Source organism: Aspergillus alliaceus (assembly GCF_009176365.1).
Source record: "Aspergillus alliaceus strain CBS 536.65 unplaced genomic scaffold BDW43scaffold_63, whole genome shotgun sequence".
Lineage (NCBI taxonomy): Eukaryota > Fungi > Ascomycota > Eurotiomycetes > Eurotiales > Aspergillaceae > Aspergillus > Aspergillus alliaceus.
This window is the reverse complement of record NW_022474746.1, coordinates 32,964-58,439: the sequence shown is the minus strand read 5'-3', so window position 1 is coordinate 58,439 and position 25,476 is coordinate 32,964. Positions and strand designations below refer to the sequence as shown.

The following is a 25,476-nucleotide window of genomic DNA, read 5'->3' as shown; positions in this document are numbered from 1 at the left end:
AAAGGCGGAGACGCATTGACATGGGATTGTTAGATTTCAACTGTTCTAATGTATACATTGAGATTCTAGTCCGCAACTACCGTATTCCCAGATCCATCCGCCCTTCCTAGAGGCCGATAGCCCCGATGATTCAGTTGTCGTTAACCTGAGCCTCAAAATGCATAGCCTTGAGTTATGGAAGACCTTGGTAAAATGAGCCAACGACGTAAACAAAGTCAAAACAGAAGAGATAGCCCAGTCCACATGCCAGACATGGCCGGGGGAAAACTAAAATGGTTGTAAAAGAAAGCCTTTTACAGCTTGCGTGACGTGACATTCAAACGTTCGTATCGCCAGCCCCTAGATATACCAGACCGCGAAGGGTAGTCTATTCGATGTGCCGTGAATCGGCAAGAGCCTAGGGTCGACAGGCCTGTCCTTTGGTTTAGGGTTGGTCAATGGAACCTCACGCCCGCTCCGCGGGCCAGAACTGGCAGGGACATCCTCATGGTGACGCGCGCGGGCCGCAATAAGATGCGCATAGTAGACCGCGGGGACTATGATTTTTATGCTAGTGAGACGGAATATTGAACAGTGGGAAGCAAAGCTAGTACTTACACAGTGAGACCGAAGTCGTGGACCGTATGTACTGGTAGCAATGATCATAGATCATATTTTCCAGCTGATGAGGCTTATGCCCAATTTGGTCCAGAATGACATGATAGTGAACAGGCCGAGAGGTTCCTTGAAGCGCGATATGGGAGTACAAAAAGAAGTCCCAATCATGCGGGCTAGTAACATCCTTCTCAATAAGAAGTCCGGGCAGAGGATTGCCGTTTTTGTCAGCTGCATTGCGATCAGTTGGATTAGGAAACGCTCGGATATGATGACGCTTGTTAGCGACAACCACTGTAAACTTCCCTTTCCATTGATCTTGAGTTAATTTCGTAAAGATAGACTTCATATCTAGGACTTCCTGCTTCAAGATCTTTTCTCTTTCCCCATCTGAGACGCCATCACGGAAGTAGTAAACATTTTCAGGAGCACGTCCTCGACCAACTGTAGACATCCACTCTCGCACCAGGGGGGTAAGCATATGCTCCATATTTGCGCGGGCAATAATTTCCACCCTGTCACCATTGGTCTCGCACGCACCCCAGTAACGTCCGCCAAATGTATCCATGCAGACAGACACAGCGGCCATAGAAGGCGACCAAACACCTAGTGTAGGGTGAGTCACATCTGCGCCAATAATCATTGACATGGGCCTAAGGCCAGCATCGACGACCTTCGGCGCAATGCGAGCTGTCGTACCACCGAGCTTTGCATTGACTTTCATCAAGACATTCGAGATATATTGCGGGTTTGCCTTAACAGCATGTGCAGACTGCAAGACTTGAGAAGGCACGCCCCAACGACAGTCACAAGATTTCTTAATCCGGAGGTAAGAAAACGAATTTTTGTCAGGGACAATGATCAAGAGAAGCTGAGGTTCCCTTTGAAACTTGTTGCCAGTTGAATTGAAGAGTCTCTTCATAGCTTCACCGATGTCCTCCTTCAGCTCGATAACCATGGGACGTTGGGTAATTGTTCCACCATGTCCAGCGTAGGTCTTCATGAATCCGTCAACAAAGTTTTCCACTTGGGTCTTATTGATGGCGTTGCGTTTGCCGGGGATAAACCCAACTCCCCAGCTGGTGACAGGTACTCTATTAGCCTGATAGAACTTCTTTCCACGAAGATCCCAGCGGCCGCTGGTACCTGGATTGTGGCGTTGGTTGCCACCAAACTGGATATCAGGGTTTGGGAGCAAGCGAGCCTTGGTGCGGATCATGTTTTCGTCGATCTGGAGTCCAAAAGTCTGCAAAACCGGATCCTTGGAATGATCGAGCATCTTCTTCGACTTATGAATCGAATGAAGACGATCAGCAGGGTGCGCAGCCGCGTATTTAATCATATGCGAAGTCTGGTATTCATTCAGTTTCCAAGGATATTTGTGAAGTCCATGGATAGTCAAATATTCCATGGGGTACACAACCCCTTTCTTCGTCATTTCAACCATGGGCAGATCAGGGTAAGTCAAAAGAAGGTTGTACTTCCTCTTGAAGTATTGCTCCACGGTTATCTTCTCGATCGCCCCAGTTGCCTTGTCCTTCAGCTCGATCGTATACTTGCTCGCAGGGGCATTGATAAGGCCCTTGACGGTGAAATTCACACCTAGACAGGGACAGCCCCGGTAGTGAGGTTGAACCACAAGCTTTCTAAGCCGGCGGTGGACTTCGTAGAATGCGTTTGATTCAGTCGTGCCGCCATGGCCGTCCGCGACAGGTCTTAGCTCATGCATGAGATGCTGGTGGTCCCGGCAGTCCATGATGGCCATCGCAGCACCCAAAAATGAAGTGCGAGCCCAGAAGCATGTGCTTGAAACATCGACGTTGACAATAAGTCCGCGATTCTAATGGAACTGTCAGTATAGATAATGAATGCAAAGCGGGTGTCATCTTACAATGGCGGGTCTGATGGCCTCATAGACACCCTTGAAAGCCAATACACCGTTGCCCAAGTCCTTATTCTCTCCGTTTTCGTCGAAGAAGGAACGGCGGATTGCTACAAACTTACCGCTGGGCCATTCTCGAATGACATGGTCAAGGAAGTCTACGATAGTCAGTTTTCTTCTGAGAAAGATCATGCTGTTAAGTGAAGGAAAGGGGAAGGCGACCACATACTAAGAGCTTCCAAAACAGTCTCAGAAAACGTAGCACGTCCCTGGAGCCATGCATTCAAGACAGCCAGGTTTACGGTCTTAGTAGAGCGCACTACTAGACGGAAAGCATTGGAAGTGCGACCTCCGGTGCGGCCTTGTTCGGCGTCAAGGTCAACGATGATGTTTAGTCCATTCGCGTAGTTGTTCATAGACCTATGTCCGTTAGTAGTTTCTATTCCTAAGGGCTAACCGCTGTAGGACATACCAAGCGAGCTTGCGACCATCATAGATGATCTGCTTCAAAACGGCTTTTCTGGCGTTTGAATTCCAGACTTTCTTGCAAACGATGTTTTTCTCGTCACCGTTGCCAATGTTGACCTGTAGCCCAAATTAGCTCACGTCTCGTTATGCGGGCTTAAATGGAACCGTTGGTGGGGACGGCCAAGACGCCCAGCCTATTCGTTAAACTCACATCATATTGGTAGACGTTCCTACTAGGGAACTTGGTAATAGGGTATGCATTTAGAGAAATGGCTATCTCTTTACCTGTAGTGTTGAAGCCTGGGCGAGGTACGGTCTCAACCGGAACGGAATACTTGGCGACTTCGTCAGCTTCACGAACCCGAAGGTGGCGGAGACCGCCGGTAAGCTTGTTGACGACTTCGAACTCCTCCATGATGGAAGAAAAGCAGACGTGTCACTGGCAATGAGACCAGGAGAGCGGTAATATCAAAGAGAACGGAATGGGGAAGCAAGTTTTTAGGGGTATGGGAGAGGCGAGAGAAGAGGGAGAACAAGTTCGATCCGGGAAAAAGAGAGCGCTTTTTATACTGGGAAAAAGCCATCCTGTGAAGCGTTTACACTTGATACAGGTAATGGAAGACAATGCGATGAATACCGGCTTCCCACATTGATGGACAGTCTTCAGACTGTGAATCAACGTGATAACATGGATATGCCGTTTGAGTACACGGGAATGAAAACGGGGATGGGAAGTAAACTGCATAGTAAAATGGCAGGGGCGGATAGAGATAGAGTGCAGGAAAGGGTATTCTTGTAATAAAGAAAGGAATTAAAGAAAAACGCTTATAGGATATAGGGAATTTGAACCTACCCGGTGATGGATCGAAAATGCCCCCATGGGCAGATCTATGTTCTTGCACGCGTCGGTCATGAGTCCTGGCCTGTCCAAGGCCGGGTCACTGAGCGCTATTATACAAGCGGTTGTTCCTTGAAGCTGAGACTGGTGTACGAGGGTTGGAGGTTTGATGGGAAAGAAGATGAAAAGAAACGAGGGCCCCTGGAAGTGAGATTGGGAGAGGTTGCGAAAGGTTTGGCGAGAAAGGTAAAGGTTGGAAGAGGAAGGAAGGATGTTGAAAGACAACGGAAGAGGTTGAAGCAGGGTAGGTACCAGAAAGTGGAAGATGGTTAGGGTGTGATCAGTTAGATGTGAGAGACGTGGTGAGGTGTTGCTAGGTGTGGAAGGTGTGGAAGGTGAGATGTTCCAGGGAGAAACACAAGTCTGTAGGTGAGGCTTGTTTGACTGGATGAGGCCGTTGCCTAGAGTGATGAGCTTTGGTTGACAAGGACATACAGAACTGACTGAGAGTGGCGGAATGGGCAGAAGGTCAGACGAGGAAGATTCAGCACTTGCTCCTCAATCCAAAGATTACGGTTAACAAACAGGAATTGATTGATGATGGTTTCTCACCAGGGTCGAAATCGAGAGAGTTGGTGGGAGTTGACGAAGAAGAAATGGTCAGAGACAACAAGGAGTGACAGGAGTTGACAGCATCTCACGGTCACGGTCAATATCACGTTGGAAGGTCTTGCCTCTTTGGGACTGCTCGATGTTGGACCTCTCCAGGGTCACATGCTGTACACACAAGTACCAGAGGATTAGAGCACTTTGTATACCAAGACAATACAATACTACTTTCACTGGAAGTCAGACATGTACGTATGGAAGGTAAACAATGTTGTGGAACTGCAGGAGAGTTCATTCTCAGGCGAAATCATATCCTATTGGTGTCTCCAACCTTGTGCCCCGAACCGTTGTGGCACATTTCATAGATACTATATGAAGGCAGCGGCTCGGCAGTATGTACATCCACACGGCTTCTACTTAGGCGAGGAACTTCGCCATTTAAAGAATACATCCAAAAGCCGTTAAAAATGTAGAAGGAAGACATTTTTGACTCGAGAGGTATCCTGAGAATTGAGTAGATCACACGGTTCGTGCCCTAGAAAGAAACAAAATCTCCCCTCCGTCAACCCACCATATCTTCCTAGTTATCGTTTTCAAACTGGCATTGGAGGCCGCCAAGGAATATAAAAGGAAAACTGTACAAACCCGACTTGGAGCGGATAATATATCCAACCCAAAAGAAGGTCAACGAGTGATATCCGCTTGTAGTTCCCAGCTACTAGGGGTTTCATGACAATTTGCCAAACCAAAAGATAACGCCGTTCGTCAGATGTAAGCGACATTAAACAATGAGTACAGATCTAAAACAAGCCAGGTCGATGAGATGTGGTTAAAATCGATGCGAGACGCCAGGCAAAGTCTGCCATACGAGATCAAGATGTTCGGATGCTGCGCATTATCATCAAGCAATGCTAGGAGCCGTGACTATGTTCGTTGAGAAATTACTGTGGACGATAGATACCTGTCGGAGAAGGCAAGCATTAGTTCCGCCACTCACGCGAGGGAGAGTTGGGATCCGAAAGGATCTAAGAAAATGAGGCCGTACCAGGAAATCCAAGCCCGCGGGCAGACTGCGGAAGCGGAATCTGAGAGATGGAGGTGGGCATGTCTATCCTCCGAATGAGTTCGACCATCTTTTCTGGGGAAAATCGACCAGCGTTGTAGGCCGTCGCCGAAGGAATTATGCTCAAGAGATAAACGATATCACGAGGTAGTGGAGCAGGTGAGCCTTGGGACCGGAATTGAGATCCAGTTTGACTACTGATGACTTGCTGGGTACGCTTTTGAGTATCCAGCTGTCGCCTTTGGGTTGTTTTCAGCGGGGAGTCGGCCCGAATAAACTTGCGTGGTCGATTCAGATCGTCATCAAAGTCTTCCAACGGTCTTTTCGGCGAGTTCGTTACCGACGCATCAGGGTATCTCGAAGATGGAGTACCATGACGAGACACGGGTTGGTCCGTTGAAAAAGCTGTCTTGGGCCTTGTCTGGGAGGGAGAGATAATCGGCCGCACCGCTGTAGGGTCGAAAGCAGGGCTAGAGTATCGATGGGCAAACTGCTCTAATGTTGGGTCCTCAGGGAACAATTCGCGCATACGATTCTCCAGGTTTATGACTTGGACCAAATCGCCATATCGAGATTCATATTCATGAAGAAAAGCAAAAATGGGTTTCGTCTTGTGCACATTTTCAGGATTAGACGCCAGTTTCCTTACCGTCATCTCGAAGACTGCACGAGCATCTGAAAGAAAGATGTATTAGCCTCTCCTCCTCTATCTTAGGCCGGGGCCGGGGAGGGAACGTGAAACTATATTGGGATCAACCTACTGATGACATCATTAATATCAATCAAGTGCTTCAGGTATTCGAGCGCGAAGTTTTCGTCCTCAGGGAATAGCTTTGCACCACGCTCGAAGATCTTTGTCGCTGCCGGGTCCTTATAACAATGATATTCAATGAGTGCACTTGCAATATAGACATCACTCGTGATGCGTCCTCTTTTGCGAGCGTCCGCGAACACCTGTCTTGAGCCAGGCATTTCACCAGGCTTACCCTTGCCTTGTATACGACGCATTGCGCGCATGAGGGCAATCCAAGCGAAAGAGACTGTTTTAGAAAGAATACCAATCTGCATGGCATGTGCATTGCGCAGCGCTTCGACCTGGGCATTCTTCACAGACTCCCTTGCTTTCGAATCACTTTGGTCGTCGTCATCATCGTCTGCCCTGGGCAGCTGAGTATCAGAATTTATTTTCGCAAAAGCTTCCTCAAGCCGCGCGACATCTTGAGATTCTCGCGTGCGTGCCTTAGCAATTAAGTCGTAAAGCGCATTAAGAAGCTTGTCATAAGGTTCTCTGACCTCGGCACCTCGCTTTATTGGATCTTGCTCGGACTCTGAGGTAATTTCTAGTCGGTCAGCACGTTTGAACGCAAGAAGACAGCTCTCCGGGTTAGCGTCTATGCCGTTTTTTAGGAACTTATTCCCTTCTTCCTCCATGTCGTTTAGGAAGCAGAATTCAGCCGCTTCAAACCATATCTCTGGAAGAAACCTGAGAGCCATGAGGGCCTGCTTATACACGTAAATTACACGGGCCTTGAAAGCTGTCTGGTCTTCCTCTTTTAAAACAAGTGGGTCCCCTTTCTCCCACTTGATCCAGCGTTTCCAGATATCGACCTGCTGCCCAAATTCAATATCACCATCTGAACCTAAAACAGGAGGCAGCCTAGGCAAGGTCGTCCGATTCAGATCCCTTGTGATATTCTGCAGTTCTGTATAAGAGCTGCGAGCGGTCATATATGCGGGTGACTGCTCTTGGAGAAACTTCCTTCCCTATACATATAAATAGTAACATCAGCGTGTGGATGCAATAAGACATAAGCAGGGAACCAAAATTACCGTAAGTTTGTTTAGACCCATCTCGAATTGGTCATATTCTTTCCACAAATTATTGACAGCTTGAGTGGGTACGCAAATAGCTTTCTGATAAGCCTTGCGCAGCAAATCCATCTTTTGCTGGTCCTGCCACCCGGAACCACCAACATTTCCTGGGCCAGAGCGAATGAACTGGACATAATCCGTCCAAATGGATCCGGAGTCCTTATCTACTCCGACATACTGAAGTGCTAAATCGTAGGCGGATGAAATTATCCTCCTTGATTGACCAGTAGTATCAGTTGTCAAAGGGTTACGCCGACGAACGTAGTCCAGATATACAGTCCAGAGCTGGACGTCAGGAATTGTTAAAAGGGTTCTATTAAATATCTGCTCCAGACGATACAGCTCGTTGAGCTCAGACTCCATGTTTGCATATGCCACCCACTGTTCAGCCTATGATGGGTCAGTCCTTGCTTTCTCCGAAACGATGCCCGAGATACTTACAGAGAAGGGAAACGCTTTCAAGAAGCGCTCATACACTTCACGGGCACCGTCGATTCTATTGCGACCTTTGTGCTCATTAATCAACTCGAGCCATGCCGGGATGTCACCTCGTGGGTCTTCTTGTATCCTGTCCTCCAAGATACCAATGCGGTCGTGAGGCAACCGACCCTTCGAGGTCGAGGGAGAATCAGGAGTGGGCGTAGCTGCAGCGCTATCTTGAATATTTTCAGACTGCAAAGTACGTGAGTTGTACATATTCTGGTTCACAGGCGCAGGCGCCTCGTTTTTAGAAGCTGTACCAGAAGCAGGGGTATAAGAGCTATTGGAGATATTCTTTGCGTTGGCAGATGCCTGCATAGCATCATCCACTGATACATCAGGGGTAGGAGTATCTTCATTTGCATTTCCTGAAATGGGCTGCTGAGGCACATTCATAGATATAGTATTCATGTCCTCGACACCTAGTACAGCTGGTGGCTCATAATCCGCATCACCCGCGTCATCCTCATCTTCATCCTCAACCACAAAGCCCCCAATAGTCCTTGTCTTCAGTGGTACAGAAGTACCCGACGCAGGCGCCGATGCTGATGCCTGGGATTCAGCTCGAGATGGTGTCTGGGAAGGATAGGCACTGTCCGCTGGCTGACTGGGATCCGTGTCAGGGGGAAGAGGTTGAGTAGGGGAATTGGAATCTGAAGGAGAAGCATTTGAAGAGGCATTTTCGTTTTGCTTGGAATCCGGTAAAGAGGCGGGATATTGATCTTGCAATGTTTTCGAAGGATCATAATCATCTGAATCCGAACTAGCGCCCTGCTCTTCTTCCACAGCCTTATAATCCATGGGGTCCGCATTCATTGCCTGGGCCTGGAAGAAGGCCATCTCAGCATCTTCTTCAGCCATGACAAGAGCGTGATGTAGGTTGCAATGGAGATGTCGTGGAAAGACTGGGTGTTCAAGTCAGGTTAGCGATGGACTCTCGCCGAGGGGGACGGACGATCCGATTTTTCTGCTACCTAGGCAACGTACAATGAGTATTAAGACCCCTAGGCTGTGAGATGAGAAGCCGGAAGGCGCCCAATCACTCTTGGGAGATATCCGCCTCAAGCAGAAGCCGGGGTAGAGTAAGATTTAGTAGGTCAATGAGATGCCCGTGATGGATGATGCCGTCTCACAAGCTGTGGCTGAAGCTGCAGCTATCACGCAGAATCGGCACGTGATGAAGGCGGTGAGCGCGAAGTGCACGCGGCGCGTCGTCGATCCTTCTTAAGTCTTTAATTAAGGCTTGCTCGCTGCGTCCCTCCCCTCGATTTAAGTCTCTAGTTTCTCCCTCCTTCCTCCTTTTTACTGTAACATTGTCCTCTGAGTGACTCCGATTACCTTGTTTACGATCTCTCTTTTCGCTCGCATAATCCCGCATCGATCCTTCACGGTCACCCTACAATTTAATTTAATCTATCGCCATGTCGGTTGTTTCTCTTCTCGGGGTCAAGATCCTTAACAACCCGGCCCCTTTCCTCGCTTCCTATCAATTCGAAATTACTTTTGAGTGTCTTGAACAACTGCAAAAAGGCATTACACAAACCATAGTCCCAGCAGCAGTCATTCGCTAACTGTATTCTAGACTTGGAATGGAAGCTCACCTACGTTGGCTCGGCGACATCGTAAGCAGGGCTCGAAACGGAGATAGCATGTCGGCAACTAACTTAAACAGGTCCGAATATGATCAAGAACTGGACTCCCTTTTTGTCGGCCCTATCCCTGTCGGTGTCAATAAGTTCATTTTCGAAGCTGAAGCACCAGACCTCAAGCGGATTCCCACGTCCGAAATTCTTGGCGTCACCGTGATTCTTCTCACCTGTAGCTATGATGGCAGGGAGTTCGTCCGTGTCGGATACTACGTGAACAATGAGTACGACTCGGAGGACCTTAGCGCCGAGCCTCCTGCGAAGCCTATTATCGAGAGAATCCGTCGAAACATTCTTGCGGAGAAGCCAAGGGTGACTAGATTCGCAATCAAATGGTACAGTCGCTTGATATTCATCATACTGGCGTTGAATGTAGCTAACATTAGCCCCTCTGCTCAGGGATTCGGAGGAATCTGCACCAGCCGAATATCCCCCAGATCAGCCAGAAGCCGACATTTTGGAAGATGACAGTGCTGCCTACGGCGCCGAGGAGACGGAGCTCGAAGCTGCCCTAGTGAGAGAACTAGCAGATGCAGAGAGTGATGTTAAGGGTGACGACCATGAAATGGAGGGTGCTGAGCCCACCACCGGCAAGGAAGATGAAGAAGAGGACATCTCCGATGCTGAGAGTGAAGATATTGAAGATGAAAGTGACGACGACGATGAGGACCTTGATGAAGAAGAGGCCGGCGACGGCGATGAAGATGTCGAGATGGGCGACGACTCCGAACAGAAAGATGATGGCTCCAAGGCTGATCCTACAAGTCAACATCCCCACCAGTCGGAGGTTATGGTTCACTAAGTTGAATCTCTTTCGAAATACCGCCTCAGGGGTTTCCCCTTTCGCTGTTTCATTCAACGGTTCTCTTTTTAAATGATCTTATGATTCAGTTGCAACGTTTATGACAACCCTACACCCTCTTACACCCTATCAACCCTACTATCGTCTTACAAAATCCCAGCCTTTAGTTTATGATATAGAACCAACATAATCTAACGATTGAATAGTTGCTAGGCTTGAATGCTATCTTCATTTTCTCATTGTCAATTTTGAGCGTAACAAGCAAGCACACGTGGCCATGTACTCCGTACAGATCCGCCACTTGCTAGCTGACTTCCTGGCATTGTTGTGGCTAGTCCATCCCTAGCAGATGAATGCAAGGTGGTTAAGTAATTAAAACTCGCGGCGTCACAAAATTATGTTTTCTAGATACGGTGAAGGCCTGGTGAACATTATTCTGGCTATTGATCGCTACTGCCTTTCTGCATTTCCAACCCATTCTAAAAATGTACGACTCCTCGACGTCCGACTATTCGGACACCGCTAGTTGCGGCAAAGCAATAATACAGTCCCCTATGGAGTCTGTGGGTCTACCTTATGAGGAAGTCTCTAGACATAGCGCATTCAATGGACCCCGTAAGAATGGATCGACACCCCTTTCTAGGAATTGAACCTTCATTACACATGGTGTCTACTGGTCCAGTACTACCTTCTTACAATCCTAGCATCGAGAGATGAAACATATTGATTCCGAAAAGCTAATCTCCCGAGTTCGTATGCAGTTCAGATCATGTGATATGGTATAACCCTCACGCATCACCAGGTAGAAAAGAAACTATGCACAAAGGCGCTCAGAACAAGAAAATATGGCCGCTAGACATGTAATGACAGCTTCCTAGTCGTTTTGGGCTTGCAAGGATTCGACATGCCAGAGTCGATCTGTTCAGGGATACCTGGATACAGCTACTCGGAGATGTACAAACATCAGACAAAAGGAGTAAGAGGACCAGATATCGATCAGAGTTTTTAGCACAGTGCGATTGTGGAGACATATCGATGGAAGGGCCTTTTGGCAGAAGAACGTATCTTGTATCACATTGAGCAAATCAAGGCTCGCCGAGAGGTCACCGGGATCGAGGATGAAAAGGAATTGGGAAATGGAAACATGTTGGATTCTAGGGAGTGGCCAGCTTGCTATTGTCATTCTACGTCTTTGAAGAGTATTGCGGAAGTCTGGTAATGTCTCGGTTATACTAGCTACAATAATTGTAGGAAAATATCTAACACGGATTGTTTCTTTGTGACAACTGTAATCGTCCATTGTAATATAGCAGGAGTGGTGTAGGACTTGAATCGATGGTCGGAGAGAAGTCACTATACTCATTATGAATAGAAGCTATCAATGAAGGAGTGAATACCTCTAACACTATAATATGCATTCTTTCCCTTAAGACTGATCTGATCACATACATATCTAGACAACGACTTCAGTCAATGAAACCTGTGCAATCGATTCACGTATCCTCGATAGGACATACGCATGTACTCAATACTGAAGAAAGATCAATGAATAAATGAGAGATATGCAGAACAGAAGCACATCAATCCCAACAACAACGTAGGGTATGTAACTAGCTATACTCCATAGGCAGACCACTAGGTTTAATAAGAACTGTACATTTGCCCCACGTTTATCAAGGAGTCGTTCGTCATAAATACCAGTCTCAAGCATTTTTAGAACCCAAACTTCGACCCTAGGGCTGAATTTTCCATTAGCAGGGGTATGATATAGGTAAGAAGGTGCTATGAACTTACCACCCAGCACAGCCTTCTTCTTCTGATTTTGAACGTACTTGTTGACGTCCCGAGCCCAGTTACTGCTATTTTCTTCTAATCGTTCCATCTGGTCGCCGGCTAGATTAAGTTTTTCCGTGCGCTCCTGTACCTGGCGTTGCATATACGACCAATATCCTTCGTCGCTGCCTTGCTGGGATTGGTTTGTCATGGTTCTCCCCTCCCTAGCAAGTTTCCGGCGCTCTTGGTCTTCAAGCCGCATCTGCTCTTGCATCTTCTTAGATGGGGGGCGATCAGGGCCTCCAACTGTCCAAGAACCATCGTCAGCAAACACCCCTTACAAAAATATGGCAAAGTGTAATAGAAAAGCGAAAGCGGGTATACGAACTGAGAATGTCCATGTCAGCAGGAGAGATATATTGGGTGCCGGAAATCCACTGGATGTTTGTAATAGTAGGGCGTGGGGGGTTAGCTGCTTGTACATTATAAAGTTGATCTTCTGAACGTCGCCTGTAGATGTCTTAGCATTTCATTGATGTCAGGACAGCGTGTTGGAATGGGATTCACATACAGCCCAGTTCCAGCTCCCCAAACATTAAATAGTCCGACTTCAGAAGGCCCTGTCCAAGTAAGAACTGTCCCGTTAGAGCAAACTGTGGACTCCGAGAGGCGTTTCATATCAGCCATGTAATTGATCTCCTTGCACCCAATCTCTTTGAGGCCTGGGATGGAGAAAGCCCGCACGTTGCCGTCTCCAAAGAGACCAACAAGACTGTAGCCTCGGCCTTCGACTTTGACCACTGCAGCAGAATCGCACAGATAATCCTCCCACGATTTGTGTGCGCCTTTAGAGGTTGCGGGCTTGAAAATCCTGCAGCCAGAAACAGTCACAGCAATGACAACACCGTGAATCCGAGCCCCGTTTCTCAATCCTCCGACGCTATTCGGAGTGGCCAAGGCAAGGTCGCCATTGTCAGCATTGATAGGGATAATGCTTATGACTTTATCGTCTAGCAAAGTTGCCCCAGCGAACGAAGCCATATAACCCCCAGATTCCCCTGGAAGTATCTTGAAGGTGGCGAGATTACCTCGATTAGTGCCCACAAAGCAGCAAATACTCGAATAATCTGCATAAAACCACATATCAGCATACATTAACTCACATATAGTTCTCATTGTCTCTTCTTACCTTCCCCTTCCAAAGTCAATACGCCAAATTCAATGCTCGTTGGCCATTCTGGAGGAGCGTCATCAGAAGAACGATGTCTCAAAAAGCTACTTCGCTTGCTAGGTTTGGTTAATTCCGACAACCGTGCTGTATGGATCACAGCTGGCCCACGCAAATCGATGATTGCTAGACTGCCGCCTTCGAAACCGGCTGCGACAAAGCCAACTTGGCTATGTTGCAATGCAGTGACTGGTCCTTGCTGCATATCCAACAGAGTAAGGGGAAGAAGGCCCTGCTTCAATCCAGGGTCGGTTCTATGAGCGATCTTGGTCAATTTCCCCGGTCCTTCATTAGCGCCAGCGAGCTCTTCTTGACCAAAATTTCCATTGCTGCCCCATCGAAATACTACTACTTCACCACTCCGAAGGCCAACTGAAAGCTCACCGGTTGACCCGCTTAAGGCCATCTCACTAACCTCAACATTACCGACGCGACCCACAGCACGAGCCAAATCGACCTGGATGACATCACCATTCTCGACCTCATCATCATGGCCTACATCCCAGAGACGAATTGTGCCATCGGCGTGTGCAGTTGTAACTATGTTACGATCTTCAAAGCGTTTCAGCACCTTCTTTCCCTCCGCACCACCTAACAGAAACTTTGGCCCTTGCGACCTTCGTTCCCTAAGACCAAGCCAAGCCGAACGGTCGACTGGGGTAAGAGTCATCTTGTTCACGAACGGGTGTACAAAAGTAAGAGAAGGATGAATCATATTGGTGGGGGTAATCGGATGACCGCTTGGGAAGCTCATAGTTATCAGCTCTCCCGAAGAAAGCACAGCGATCAAGGCAATCGGATCATGTCCGCCAGCGTAGTATGGCGAGGTACGCGGAATAAGGCAGAAATCAACAACTTCGGCGCCTTGGGGGGTCGGTATATTTGTTATCCGTCTCGGAGATTCGAGGTAGTTCGAAATCATGGCCCAGGAGGACGTTTGATAGTTGGGAGTTGGCCCCAGGTCAATGAATGTAAGCCCTTTGTTGGCCTCAGCTTTTGGCTGGCCACCAGCTATTAACAGCCCACTATCATCACCATTATCCTTGACACACCATGCAATCTGAGTAATGGGGTCCCTGAGACCGACAGCGCTTTCTGATGACAGGGGTCTCTCGAGGCTAGTACCTGGCTGGTCAACATTAGGAGTGGTAATTGACCTAGCCATTATCTTGCGGCCATCCTTAGAGTCCCAAAAGACTAAGCTATTGTCATCATGGGCTGTCAATATGAAGATCCCGTTAGGGTGCCAGAGAGCTCTGGTCAGCCGTGGCCTGCGCGGCTCTTGGAATGGGACATCGCAATTCCCACCCAAGGCACCCGGGGGAACTTCATACTCGAAGTATTTCTGTGCGAGATTTTGCTTAAATGAGTATACCACGGCGCCTTCAGGGTACCCCACTAAGATCTTTCCAATATCGCGGGGTGAAAAGGAGAGTGTGATGATAGGGCAAAACCGTGCCCGCGGGTTACGCTGGGCCCAGAGATTAGGAACTTTAAAAGGCGTTAAAGATTCACGGTCGAGGTCGTACGCGATGATATCTCCTATAAACTCTATTAGCGCATTCTACATAGCCTCGTTCCGCAAGCATTGCTCAATCACCGTTTTGTAGGCCAATAAAAGCATAGTCAAGACTAGGATCTGTCAATAGCGCGCTGACATGGTTGGGAGGGGCGTAGGAGAAGAGCGTCTGTCTCGTCTCGAGAGAGAAAACACAAACTTCGCTTTTCGAATCAACGCTGACAAGCTTGTCGGCACAAAATTGTAGGAACTTGGCGGACGCTTTCCGGGGCAATGAGAACACAACGGATACCCGACGCTGGCCGAAGACATAGATCTGGCCGCTCCCAAACTGAGTGTCGCTGGTACCAACTGCAATAAGAGATTGAACTGGATCGTAAGCGATAGCGCTGATCTGAGAATTTACGCCATATCGAGCGAACTGCGAACAGGTGAGTTAGCCATGGGAAAAATGTTGCCTTGGGTGCCAAGACATACATCATCGAGGGCGAACAAGTCCGGCGACAAGCCGTCAGACAAGTCCTTTTGAATACCAGCTTGCTTTCCTCTCAGGAAATGCGCCATTTCCCGCAAATTTGAAGGTCTGCCGAAAGGCAGCAAGTCTATGGGAGAAAGAGGAGGGAGAGATGAGCTGTATTGAGCGGTGTTGAAAGGGTGCGGAGCGGAGACCCCACATATTTTAAGGCCTTTGAAGCGTCATGCCGCGGAATCTGTTGCAGGGCGGTAGATCAGTCTCCCCCGCCTTGTTAGTAGTTCTTGGTGTTTAAGTACTAATGTCCCATACCAACCCAGTGTTAAAAATCACAGTGACTATCTGGAAGCTCTTGTAGCAGATAAAAAAAGGGGGGCTATAAACAGTTGGAAAAAATTTAATAATCGAGGTATAGTACAAGGTAGCTAGTACAGGCTGTACTCAGTACATACTAGGTACTAGGTAGGAACTAGAATGTAGCTTCATCCAATCACATGCATTGATTTACAGGTATCTGTACTACCTACTTCTAGTAGTTAGTATCACGCTCTTTGATCGCCAGATCTACTAGGCAACAACAATCGAACATTTCTAGGTGGCCCTGAGTGTGGACTAGTACTAGTAGTAAGTAATAGTACCAACCTACAAAGTAATACATTCATCAAACTTTCCACCAATTCTCAAATTAAATAGACTTTATTCTATGGCACCATGCCCATCATCTCTCTAGATAGATCTAGGCCCATTGAAATCCCCATGGCTTGATGAAAAGACACCCAAACGCCGGTACTGTGCAACGCATTGAATCGAGCATAAGAATCTCTCCTTGTTGAAACTGAACGTCGGACGGTGGCATTACATAGCTGCCATCTCCGTCAATATCGTCGTTAACCGCCTCCTCGCATCGTTCTCCGCGATCATGTCTCTATTCCGATAGTATTGCACGGTGACTCTTTCAACAGAACGATAACAAGCATACCTATTCAACGAAGGCAAAACAGAAAGAAGTCAGCTTTACATAGTTTAGATACCTCGCGGAGCAGAAGCACATACAGAAGCTGCCGTATCCTCTCCATCTTACTTTTCACCCGCCGCGTTCCAAAGCCATCCAGCACGGAAGACGATGGTTCTTCAAAGATTTCGGCCATGTAGACGTCACCCCATATTGCTTTACCCAAATCTACAATCCCAGACAGCTGTTTGGATTCGGGATCCACTAGCACTTGCGCAGGTCGGCCAAAGTCAATGGTCACTAGCTGTGGTCGAGTAACCTCCTCAAGTGCTGGTGATAATCGACTGAGCTGGTGCCTAATCTCAGCATAAGGAAGGTTGACAAAGACGTCTTCCGAGTCACGAAGGATGCTTTCAAACAGAATAACAAACGCCTCTCGCCAGGATCGTCTTCCAGCTCCGCTAGCTACCTGTTCCAGAGTTCCAAAGGAGTCGGATACATGTTGTCCGATCCTGTAGGCAAGGACTCCCAAGCGTCGGTCGATATCTTTTCGATTCTGTAGCGTAAGCCAGGGCTCCATCTCATGTAGTGTTGACCCGGTAACATAATGTCGCATTAGAAAGGTGGGCTCGCACAATCTACCACGAGAATTGTAATATAAGATCGGTGGAATATCAGGGATCCCACTTTGTTTGAGTAAAGCCAGTGCACGAGCTTCTGTATCTAGTATCAATTTCTCCCGCCGTAGTAACGGCGTCATCGGGGTCGGTGAACACTTCAAGAGGAGACGAGCTCCATTAGATAGTGATATAAGGCAAAGTGGGTGTAGGTGACCGTTAAGAGGAGAAACGCTGCTGACATGGATAGCGGAAGTAAAGATACGCTGGATAACTTTACACAGTTTATCGGGCGCGTCAACATCAAGAAAGGAATGATCACTTAAAGAGGGAGACATGGTTTAACGTTCGAATTTTAAGGCCAGGCTATCCAATTTGGCTTTCTCATTGTGAAGTATTGTATGAAAAGCAAGGAAGATCAGAGCCAAACCGACTATCACCGAGATTTATAAAGAAAACCAACGCCTGGTGGAACGTAGATGGAAAGGACACGGTTCATACATAAATCTTGTGATACTACCCTACAACGCAACGAAGCGAAGGCTAAGATAGTATCAAAAGTGTTAAATTGGATCGTCTAAACGAGGATCCACACCATGGAGTCCTGCTTCTTTCGTCCATGTATCCTACATTTCGGCTATAGGCGACGCTATGGTCTCAATCTGCCAGACCATTCCAACACCGGCATATAAACCACTGGCTCTCTCCCGAAATCGCTAAAGTAAACCGCATAAGATTCAATGACATTGTGATTGACTCTAGACCCAAGCGAGCGTGTTCTCTGACTAATTCGATAGAAGAGCGAGCCGACTGCATTTAGCGGAGTTATGCGGACATTGATGAGGCCAATACTAGTAAGAAATGGGGCCTTCGCCTAAGGCTCCCGCTCTTAGAAAGGCGTGATGCGATCGACCCAATCAGACGTCGACCTTGCCGAAGACAACGAAGCATGGATCCCGTCCTCAGTGTTTTCTCATACTTGGACTCCATTCCCTGTACTCCTATATGGACCCATTTCAAGTACGCTTGTCTTCAGTCCTGGTACAATGTATTTACATCTGTGCGCCTGCAGTAGTTTCAAGGAGTGGATCTCAATACTAGTTGTTACATATCATGTATCTCTTCTGGAATTTAGGTCCCCCAAATAAGTTAAAAATATTCGGCGATATAGTAGTACCAACGCAACATAGTGAACTGTAGTTAAAAGTAATCACTAGTTAGAATCTGATGAGTCTCTTGGTGAGCTATAGAAATACGATCACGAAGTGTAATATCTTCGCTGAACTACCCCTGGTAATTGCATCACTTAATGAGAGGTTGGGCCCTAGCTATGTATGTACTACACAGTACTATACCAATGCAACCGATTTTAATTTCAGGGATACAAATTCAAGAGTGACACCTATCAACACACTGTAGTAAGGAATTCCTTAGGGTCGTCAACTTGAGGAATGCCATCTGAAAGGAAAGGGGTTTGTTTGTTATCTTTCCCCCCAAGCAATTTGGGCACGTAGTCCTCCTGCACGTGTCAAGGGGTGTCAGACCCATGGTGGGTGCCTGTTCTTCTTTAACTAGAGTTTGGGATTCGAAATAAAGGAATATCATTTGGTTATACGCCAGTGCACTACTAACTGTCCTAGACAGCCAAAACAGCAAGGCCGCCTCACTCGAGTATCATTACTATTTCGAGTAAAATAATGCCGTCGGTTGTCGGACCAACTTCTATCTCTACCCTAGGCGGTGGATATGGGGTTTCGTAGTGGATAACTTGAGAGACGAAGAGACCTAGACCATAAAGGGTCTATATTAGAGGTCGATATATCAAGGTAGATAATACAATCCTTCCTGACATTACCTGGGAGCCTGTTGATGTCCAATCGCGATGGGGTGGTCAATTCTGACGCCTTCCTGGCAAATAGGACATATTGAGTTATATAGCTCTTATCATAACTACACACAACAATCCCCTACAAGATCGGGATCATCCCATGTCTAATACCAGAACCCGATCGTAGCTTTAACTACGTAATCTGTGGTCTTGATAGGATATGATACAAAACTGCGTTGGGGTCCGTATGTACAACGGGACCTCAATTTTGAGTCTGGTTCCATCCTGCGTGGACGGATGTGGTTATCTAAACAATCTTTTGCATTTTAAATATTCAAAATCATGAGGGATTTCGCCGTGCATTACAGCGGGATTGGTGACATGGAAGGTGATTCTGTAACGCTAGTATAGGGTGAGCTGGCGAGTGATTGGTAGTGAGATAGTGCTAGTACAGTACAAAGCTGCTCCAAAGTACGAAATTGTCCTAAGGGGTAGGTAAGTTCAAAAAGAAATTTCTATCCCCTGCATAGACAACAGCTTTGATGCTCTTTGAGGAAAATTAGCAAGTGCTCAACACAATAACGGCTAACAAATTACGCCCTCTATAATTTATTTGCAATGCTCTATGCGGATCGAGGAATGACCAAGTTTTTAAGCAAACAGCCGAGGTCGGTATGATATGTTGCTTCTTTAGTGCCCTACTATTCTTTCTATTTTAACTGTATTTCTGTTGTAGTGCGGAGTGCAACTTCTTCCATGGTTCCATCAAATGCTCAACCAACCGTCATGAGTATATGCGAAGAGACCTAGCGTGAATATACACCATTTAAAAAACCGTTCAAAAATAGGTATAGCCACCAAAGAGGCAGAAAATCTAGTTCGGAGCCATGGCTTTGGTCCTGAGACCACTGGGTGGTTATCCTTCCTTAACTATATTGGCATTAGCTTACGGAATGTACAATTGCTCGAAAATAGTCTTTGTCATCCAGAATCTGCGAATACGTAGACATTGGTTAGTCTAGATATTTGAACACAGACTAGCGGAGAAGTTTCGAAGTTTCTTAAGTCTCCAGCGCTCCACTAAACACAATTGTATCCTATCTGAGAGAGGGTTGACTTTTACGTGAACCTTTAGATTCATGACATCTTGTAGTAACAGAAATTAGGTAGCGCTATGTTCACGAAATCGCAACTTCCTTGATCATGTGTGGCCTGAAAGTTAAAAACACTATAAAGAGTTCCAAAAAAATAGATATACAGGTTATACTGTTATATAGGGCACCAACACATCAAGCCAGGACCACGGAAGGCAGCGTAGAAAGCTAAGCTATAACCCGCACAGACACTTTGGACGGCCTCCTTTTACTGTAAGCAGCTATAGATTCTAGTTAGGAAGCAGAAACGGATACATGTTTGCAATGACAACCTCTTTCTCTTATGCTTACATGCGGAAAGGATGTTGGGCCATATTTTATTGCTGCTTTACTATCTTTCCAAAGCCACTTCTGGTAATTACATGAGATCTACTACCCCTTACCTACAGATACTGCCCGTATATCCTGAATAGCAACAATGCATAGTAGTGTTTTTTATATAGGTCGTAACAACTTACGTACCGCCTTAAGGCAACCATATTTTCCGAAGGAAAGGGTGGTTTGTATGTAAGATATAGCTTTTGACAGACCAGATCTTACCGGTAATATTATTTGGTGTCTACCACGGATCGAAAAATTATGCCGCTCGTGTCGTCGTTCATTGCGTGTAGTTTACTACTCCTTAAAGTTTAAGACCCTGATTTAGTAGTGTTTCCTTCGCTTTCCACAATCCTATACTCCTTCTCAATACGAGGCAAATGCCAAATTCGGTATGATCAAGCGCAAATTAGTCGTTATCGCACACTGTGCTCACCGGCCAGATTAAGTTCTCTATACCACTGGGCGCTGTGGAGTTTGGGACCATTCTAATACCGGCATTACTTGCTGCTTCTCCGTGCACTATTTTTGATAGTTGATTTTCTTTGTAATACTGCGCTGTAAGCATTCAATGTTGATATTTATTTATCTCCTATTTTCACCGCTCAAACCGATTGTCTCATATGATGCGAAGTCTCCAGGAAATAGTTTGCCCCACTCGTTTCAAAGTGAAATTCATTCAGTTGACTGTCTTGACTCGACATCTTGCGAGCCTGTTGCTGGTTTGTACAGCTCAGCAATATTGTACCTTTTCAGCTTCTCGTAGTCACTTCCAGCAACACTCATTCCAATGACGTTCTAGATACAAAAGTCAGCCACGTAAGCCGCGAACATTATATTGCGAGAGAACAGTGTGAAATGTAAAACGTACTTTGATGATATCCACGAGGATGATGAGATCGTAATTTTTAAGATCAACAGAATGCCCAGGTCCCACGACGCTGGCTACTGTTTTGATAACGCTGTCCCTGTCAAACTTTGCATTGCTCCTTATCGCGGTCCGGATAGCAAACTGCAAATTTGATCGGTAAGGAACACATACTAGGGGATGTAAAGCTTAATGTGTTGCGCGACATACCTTCTTGGGGTCTCCGCCAGAGTGAAAGTGAGGCTTTAGGATTTCGCCCGCGAAAACCTCTAAATCAACGCTGAGGGTTTTCCGGATGGACCTTACTGGGGTCATTCGTTGGATGTATCGGCTTCTCTTCTTCTCTGGGTTGGCATGCGCATCGACGCAAATCTGATGAACCAGCTTCTCGGGGTCGATCGATTTATCGAATCGTACAAACGAAACTAACTGATTGTCAGTCTTCGTCATGTCTTCATGATCAGGTAGCGTTAAAAGCATTTACGAACCACACGGAATGTCCAGTCTGATCGCTTGGAATTGGAGGGCTTTGGCAGAGCCAGGTTTCAGGCCTTCAACTTCCTTTCTTATTTGGGCTTCAATATCATCTTCTTCCGAACTGGACTCTTCGCCTCGATCTCCAGCATCCGGTTTTTCGATGCTCTGGCATACACCGTATGTCAGCTGCACGAATGAGGAATTCGAAACTTTGCAGCAAAGCACAGCATCTTTGTGGTCAAATTTCCTCCGTACTAACCTGAGAAAATAGGTCAAGCGCCTCTGAGATACATTTCCCTTCCTTTCCCATGTCGCAAGTTACGAAAACACCCCAATCCCCACTTTCAATATTAGTTTTGGCATTGCGCTTATGCCAAATGCTGCCTCCCTGTAGCACCGATTAGATCTCCTGATTGATGGGAGGGAGGGAAAAATCGAGTGATGACGGCGATAAGTTGCCGCACGGTAAAGCAAAAGTAGGCCAACCTTTCTTTTTTTGGAGGACTCAGATGAGTTGTCCGGCATGCTCCTTTTTTCTGATCCAGCCATTCACGGATGTAGTCTCAGTCAAATTTAGGTACAGACCTTATATTTCCTCGCCGGGATTATTTCTAAAAAAAGTAAGGTTGCTGTATGTTTGCACGAGTTTGGTCAAATAAACATATCAATATGTTAGTATCTGATGTCTTTTTCGCCGCTGTGTGGTCTTTCCCTGGAAATTCTCGATTATCATTGGCATTACGGCAACGCCGCGGGGAGTCCAGAAGTCCGTATTCGGTTTAGCGGAAGAGTATCATCCCATCCGTATCAGGTGGGGTGGGCTGACAGTCACGCCAGCGACTCGGAACGTCGGGTTCGTCGGCATGGAGTACCAATTCTAAAGATCCCGATATATACACTATCTTGCAGCCATCGGCCCATTCTCCATTGTGTTGGGTCGCAGGTGTTCTTCACCGTGAACTACCCTAGGGATAGTCTAGATATCTTGTATTTCTTTTACCGCAGTGTCTTACTGCATTGGGATCTCAACCACGGCAATTGTGGCTGACGGTATTGTAAGCTTGTAACTTCGATGTACTATTTCTTTGCCGCCCTGCGGCCTAGAAGTCCATGACATCACGTTATCATGACGTATGGCATGGTCTTTGTCGCACATTGAGTTGTACGGAGTACAGGATCTTCTATATTCACTACTACTATATAACCTTCCCCCCTTGTCCTTGTCGCCCAGTAAACTCTGTATCCAACAATCCAATAATCAAGATCTTATCATCTACTTTGCCTTTAACTCTCTTCCTGAGCCCTTACAATGGCTACGGATATCGCTACACGGGACCTTCACAAACCCATAGATGTTGCCGAGTACCTCTTCCGACGACTTCGTGAGGTTGGTGTTCGTGCGGTCCACGGTGTTCCTGGTAAGTAACCACGGCACTGACCTTATCTGCAATTGCTGACAATATCGATCTACACAGGGGATTACAACCTCGCGGCTTTGGATTACTTGCCAAAATGCGACCTTCATTGGGTAGGAAACTGTAATGAGCTTAACGCTGGTAAGAATATTTCATGGAATGATCATTGCTAAATTCGGGGAATGGCAAAAGGAAAGGTGTTCATGTCTAACGATGGTCGAATACAGGATACGCCGCTGATGGATATGCTCGGATCAACGGAATGGCCGCCCTGGTCACCACTTTTGGCGTGGGCGAGCTCTCAGCACTCAATGCCATTGCAGGTGCCTACTCCGAATTTGTGCCCATTGTCCACATTGTTGGTCAACCACATACGAGATCACAGAAGGATGGAATGCTACTCCACCATACCTTGGGCAATGGCGACTTCAACGTGTTCACCAGAATGAGCGCTGACATCTCTTGCACTCTCGGTTGCTTGAACCAGACCCATGAAGTGGCGACTCTCATCGATAACGCCATCCGAGAATGCTGGATTCGTAGTCGACCGGTCTACATTTCTCTCCCTACTGATATGGTAACGCGGAAGATTGAGGGGGCACGACTGGATACCCCACTTGATCTTAATCTGCCACCAAACGACCCTGAGAAGGAAGATTATGTGGTCGATGTTGTTCTCAAGTATCTGCACGCCGCAAAGAAACCTGTTATCCTTGTCGACGCCTGCGCTATCCGTCATCGGGTACTCGATGAAGTCCATGAATTCGTGGAAAAGTCTGGATTGCCCACTTTCGTGGCTCCAATGGGCAAAGGAGCAGTAGACGAGACTCACAAAAACTATGGCGGTGTCTACGCTGGTACTGGGTCGAACCCCGGTGTCCGTGAGCAAGTCGAATCATCGGATTTGATTCTGAGCATCGGTGGTATCAAGTCTGATTTCAACACGACTGGATTTTCCTACCGTATCGGTCAGCTTAACACCATTGATTTCCACAGCACATACGTACGCGTCAGATATTCCGAATACCCTGAGATCAACATGAAGGGTGTTTTGCAGAAGATCGTTCAAAGAATGGGCACTCTCAATGTTGGACCTGTTTCGCCGCCTTCGAATTTGCTTCCAGACAACGAGAAGTCATCAACTGAGACGGCGATTACCCATGCGTGGCTCTGGCCTACCGTTGGGCAGTGGCTGAAAGAAAGGGATGTGGTTATCACGGAAACTGGCACTGCGAACTTCGGTATCTGGGACACTCGCTTCCCGGCAAATGTTACAGCTATCAGTCAGGTGCTTTGGGGCAGTATCGGCTATTCCGTCGGAGCCTGTCAAGGGGCTGCATTGGCTGCCAAGGAGCAAGGCCGGCGGACCGTCCTTTTTGTAGGTGACGGAAGTTTCCAGCTCACTCTCCAGGAGATCAGCACCATGATCAGAAACGAGCTCAATCCTATCATGTAAGTCTGGCTTGCGAAAGATATATTATTTCATACTCGGCTAACATTGTATGTAGCTTTGTCATTTGCAACGAAGGATATACCATCGAGCGGTATATTCATGGATGGGATGCTGTTTACAACGACATTCAGCCCTGGGACTTCTTGAGCATCCCTGTGGCATTTGGCGCGAAGGACAAGTATAAGGGCTACAAGGTCACAACTCGGGACGAGCTAAGGGAGCTCTTCGCAAATGAAGAATTTGCTTCGGCGCCTTGTTTGCAGGTAGGTCATTGCCCGTCCACCCCTATCTCAAAGGGCCCATTGATGCTAACCAAAGTACTAGTTGGTTGAGCTCCACATGCCACGCGATGATTGCCCAGCAAGTTTAAAACTGACAGCCGAATCGGCGGCTGAGCGGAACCGGTCCCTTTAATTTCTTGACGGCATAGACCGATTTTCATTTCTTTCGTTAGACTATGTTCGGGAATAAGATTCAGGTTGTGTGCTGCCCTGAGCTTAACGGTATCTTTTAGTTTGATCATGACACATGAATTAGAGTTTATGTTCATATGTGATAGTTAGGAATTAATTTTTTCATTTTTCTTTCCGCCCTTTTTTTTCTCCTTCCTCTTTCTTTTACTTTATAAGCACCCTAGTTGAATTTGACTATACTAACAATGAACGGAACAAACGGGTTTAAGAAAAAAATAGGGGGAAATAAGAAAAGAGAAGAAAGAAAAAAGAGGTCTCGGATGTAGTTTGACTGGAAGCTTTGTTCAAGCCCACTAGAAAGTGTGGCTAGCTGTGCTAAGGGACCGTTGTAGGGCTGAAAGGAACGTTCAATGGTCAAAAGTGGAGAAAAGGAGTAGTTCTGGTGAGGTGTTCTTATGCGCTATAGATCCTAAACATTGCTAGTCTGTAACTAAGCGAGATTTACTGGACAATGTCTCATTGTGTTTGCCTATCACATCCTACAATTTCTCGAGGGGAGAGGGTGTGGTAGGATTATTGAGCGGAAGGACTATTGACAGTTTAATAAAGAGATGTTTCAGAAAAGGCGACCTGAATGGGGGGTCCTGACCCTGGGAAATAAACAAAAGTCAATGGTATTCATAAAGGGTGCTTATCGGCCGGGCCCACGTGATTTCATCGGTGCTCCCTCGATTC

General features: G+C 46.9%; 8 protein-coding genes across 8 annotated transcripts; 2 read left to right on the top strand and 6 right to left on the bottom strand.

The window, feature by feature from the left end:
* Positions 1 to 339: 339 nt before the first annotated feature.
* Positions 340 to 3,359, bottom strand: BDW43DRAFT_315773 (putative eukaryotic translation initiation factor eIF-2C4; the record flags this gene model as incomplete). The annotated part of the gene is made up of 6 exons (XM_032048142.1): positions 340 to 536; positions 598 to 2,434; positions 2,486 to 2,634; positions 2,706 to 2,896; positions 2,949 to 3,061; positions 3,156 to 3,359. 6 exons carry the CDS (start codon positions 3,357 to 3,359, stop codon positions 340 to 342), a joined length of 2,691 nt encoding a protein of 896 aa, XP_031895385.1.
* Positions 3,215 to 4,089, bottom strand: BDW43DRAFT_290737 (uncharacterized protein). The gene is made up of 2 exons (XM_032043549.1): positions 3,783 to 4,089; positions 3,215 to 3,731 (listed from the first exon to the last, which is right to left on the bottom strand). Exons 1-2 carry the CDS (start codon positions 3,855 to 3,857, stop codon positions 3,381 to 3,383), a joined length of 426 nt encoding a protein of 141 aa, XP_031895384.1. The 5' UTR covers positions 3,858 to 4,089; the 3' UTR covers positions 3,215 to 3,380.
* Positions 4,090 to 4,663: 574 nt separating this feature from the next.
* rna14 (cleavage polyadenylation factor subunit RNA14) lies at positions 4,664 to 8,918 on the bottom strand. Its single transcript, XM_032043548.1, has 6 exons — positions 8,794 to 8,918; positions 7,768 to 8,711; positions 7,285 to 7,716; positions 6,216 to 7,218; positions 5,437 to 6,129; positions 4,664 to 5,352 (listed from the first exon to the last, which is right to left on the bottom strand). Exons 2-6 carry the CDS (start codon positions 8,665 to 8,667, stop codon positions 5,333 to 5,335), a joined length of 3,048 nt encoding a protein of 1,015 aa, XP_031895383.1. The 5' UTR covers positions 8,668 to 8,711; positions 8,794 to 8,918; the 3' UTR covers positions 4,664 to 5,332.
* A 137-nt stretch (positions 8,919 to 9,055) lies between these two features.
* Positions 9,056 to 10,512, top strand: asf1 (nucleosome assembly factor ASF1). The gene is made up of 4 exons (XM_032043547.1): positions 9,056 to 9,336; positions 9,389 to 9,428; positions 9,479 to 9,787; positions 9,852 to 10,512. Exons 1-4 carry the CDS (start codon positions 9,228 to 9,230, stop codon positions 10,252 to 10,254), a joined length of 861 nt encoding a protein of 286 aa, XP_031895382.1. The 5' UTR covers positions 9,056 to 9,227; the 3' UTR covers positions 10,255 to 10,512.
* Positions 10,513 to 11,648: 1,136 nt separating this feature from the next.
* Positions 11,649 to 15,628, bottom strand: BDW43DRAFT_290724 (putative SNARE-dependent exocytosis protein (Sro7)). The gene is made up of 7 exons (XM_032043546.1): positions 15,252 to 15,628; positions 14,856 to 15,195; positions 13,217 to 14,797; positions 12,599 to 13,154; positions 12,416 to 12,537; positions 12,049 to 12,333; positions 11,649 to 11,993 (listed from the first exon to the last, which is right to left on the bottom strand). The coding sequence occupies exons 1-7, from the start codon at positions 15,336 to 15,338 to the stop codon at positions 11,968 to 11,970; spliced, it is 2,997 nt and encodes a 998-aa protein (XP_031895381.1). The 5' UTR covers positions 15,339 to 15,628; the 3' UTR covers positions 11,649 to 11,967.
* A 473-nt stretch (positions 15,629 to 16,101) lies between these two features.
* Positions 16,102 to 17,153, bottom strand: BDW43DRAFT_315769 (phosphotransferase family protein; the record flags this gene model as incomplete). The annotated part of the gene is made up of 2 exons (XM_032048141.1): positions 16,102 to 16,225; positions 16,300 to 17,153. The coding sequence occupies 2 exons, from the start codon at positions 17,151 to 17,153 to the stop codon at positions 16,102 to 16,104; spliced, it is 978 nt and encodes a 325-aa protein (XP_031895380.1).
* Positions 17,154 to 20,525: 3,372 nt separating this feature from the next.
* Positions 20,526 to 22,151, bottom strand: BDW43DRAFT_290719 (THUMP domain-containing protein). The gene is made up of 6 exons (XM_032043545.1): positions 21,947 to 22,151; positions 21,720 to 21,848; positions 21,472 to 21,625; positions 21,194 to 21,408; positions 20,987 to 21,127; positions 20,526 to 20,913 (listed from the first exon to the last, which is right to left on the bottom strand). Exons 1-6 carry the CDS (start codon positions 22,007 to 22,009, stop codon positions 20,791 to 20,793), a joined length of 825 nt encoding a protein of 274 aa, XP_031895379.1. The 5' UTR covers positions 22,010 to 22,151; the 3' UTR covers positions 20,526 to 20,790.
* A 238-nt stretch (positions 22,152 to 22,389) lies between these two features.
* BDW43DRAFT_290706 (alpha-keto acid decarboxylase family protein) lies at positions 22,390 to 25,372 on the top strand. Its single transcript, XM_032043544.1, has 5 exons — positions 22,390 to 22,878; positions 22,936 to 23,016; positions 23,103 to 24,327; positions 24,384 to 24,591; positions 24,653 to 25,372. Exons 1-5 carry the CDS (start codon positions 22,770 to 22,772, stop codon positions 24,740 to 24,742), a joined length of 1,713 nt encoding a protein of 570 aa, XP_031895378.1. The 5' UTR covers positions 22,390 to 22,769; the 3' UTR covers positions 24,743 to 25,372.
* Positions 25,373 to 25,476: the final 104 nt, after the last annotated feature.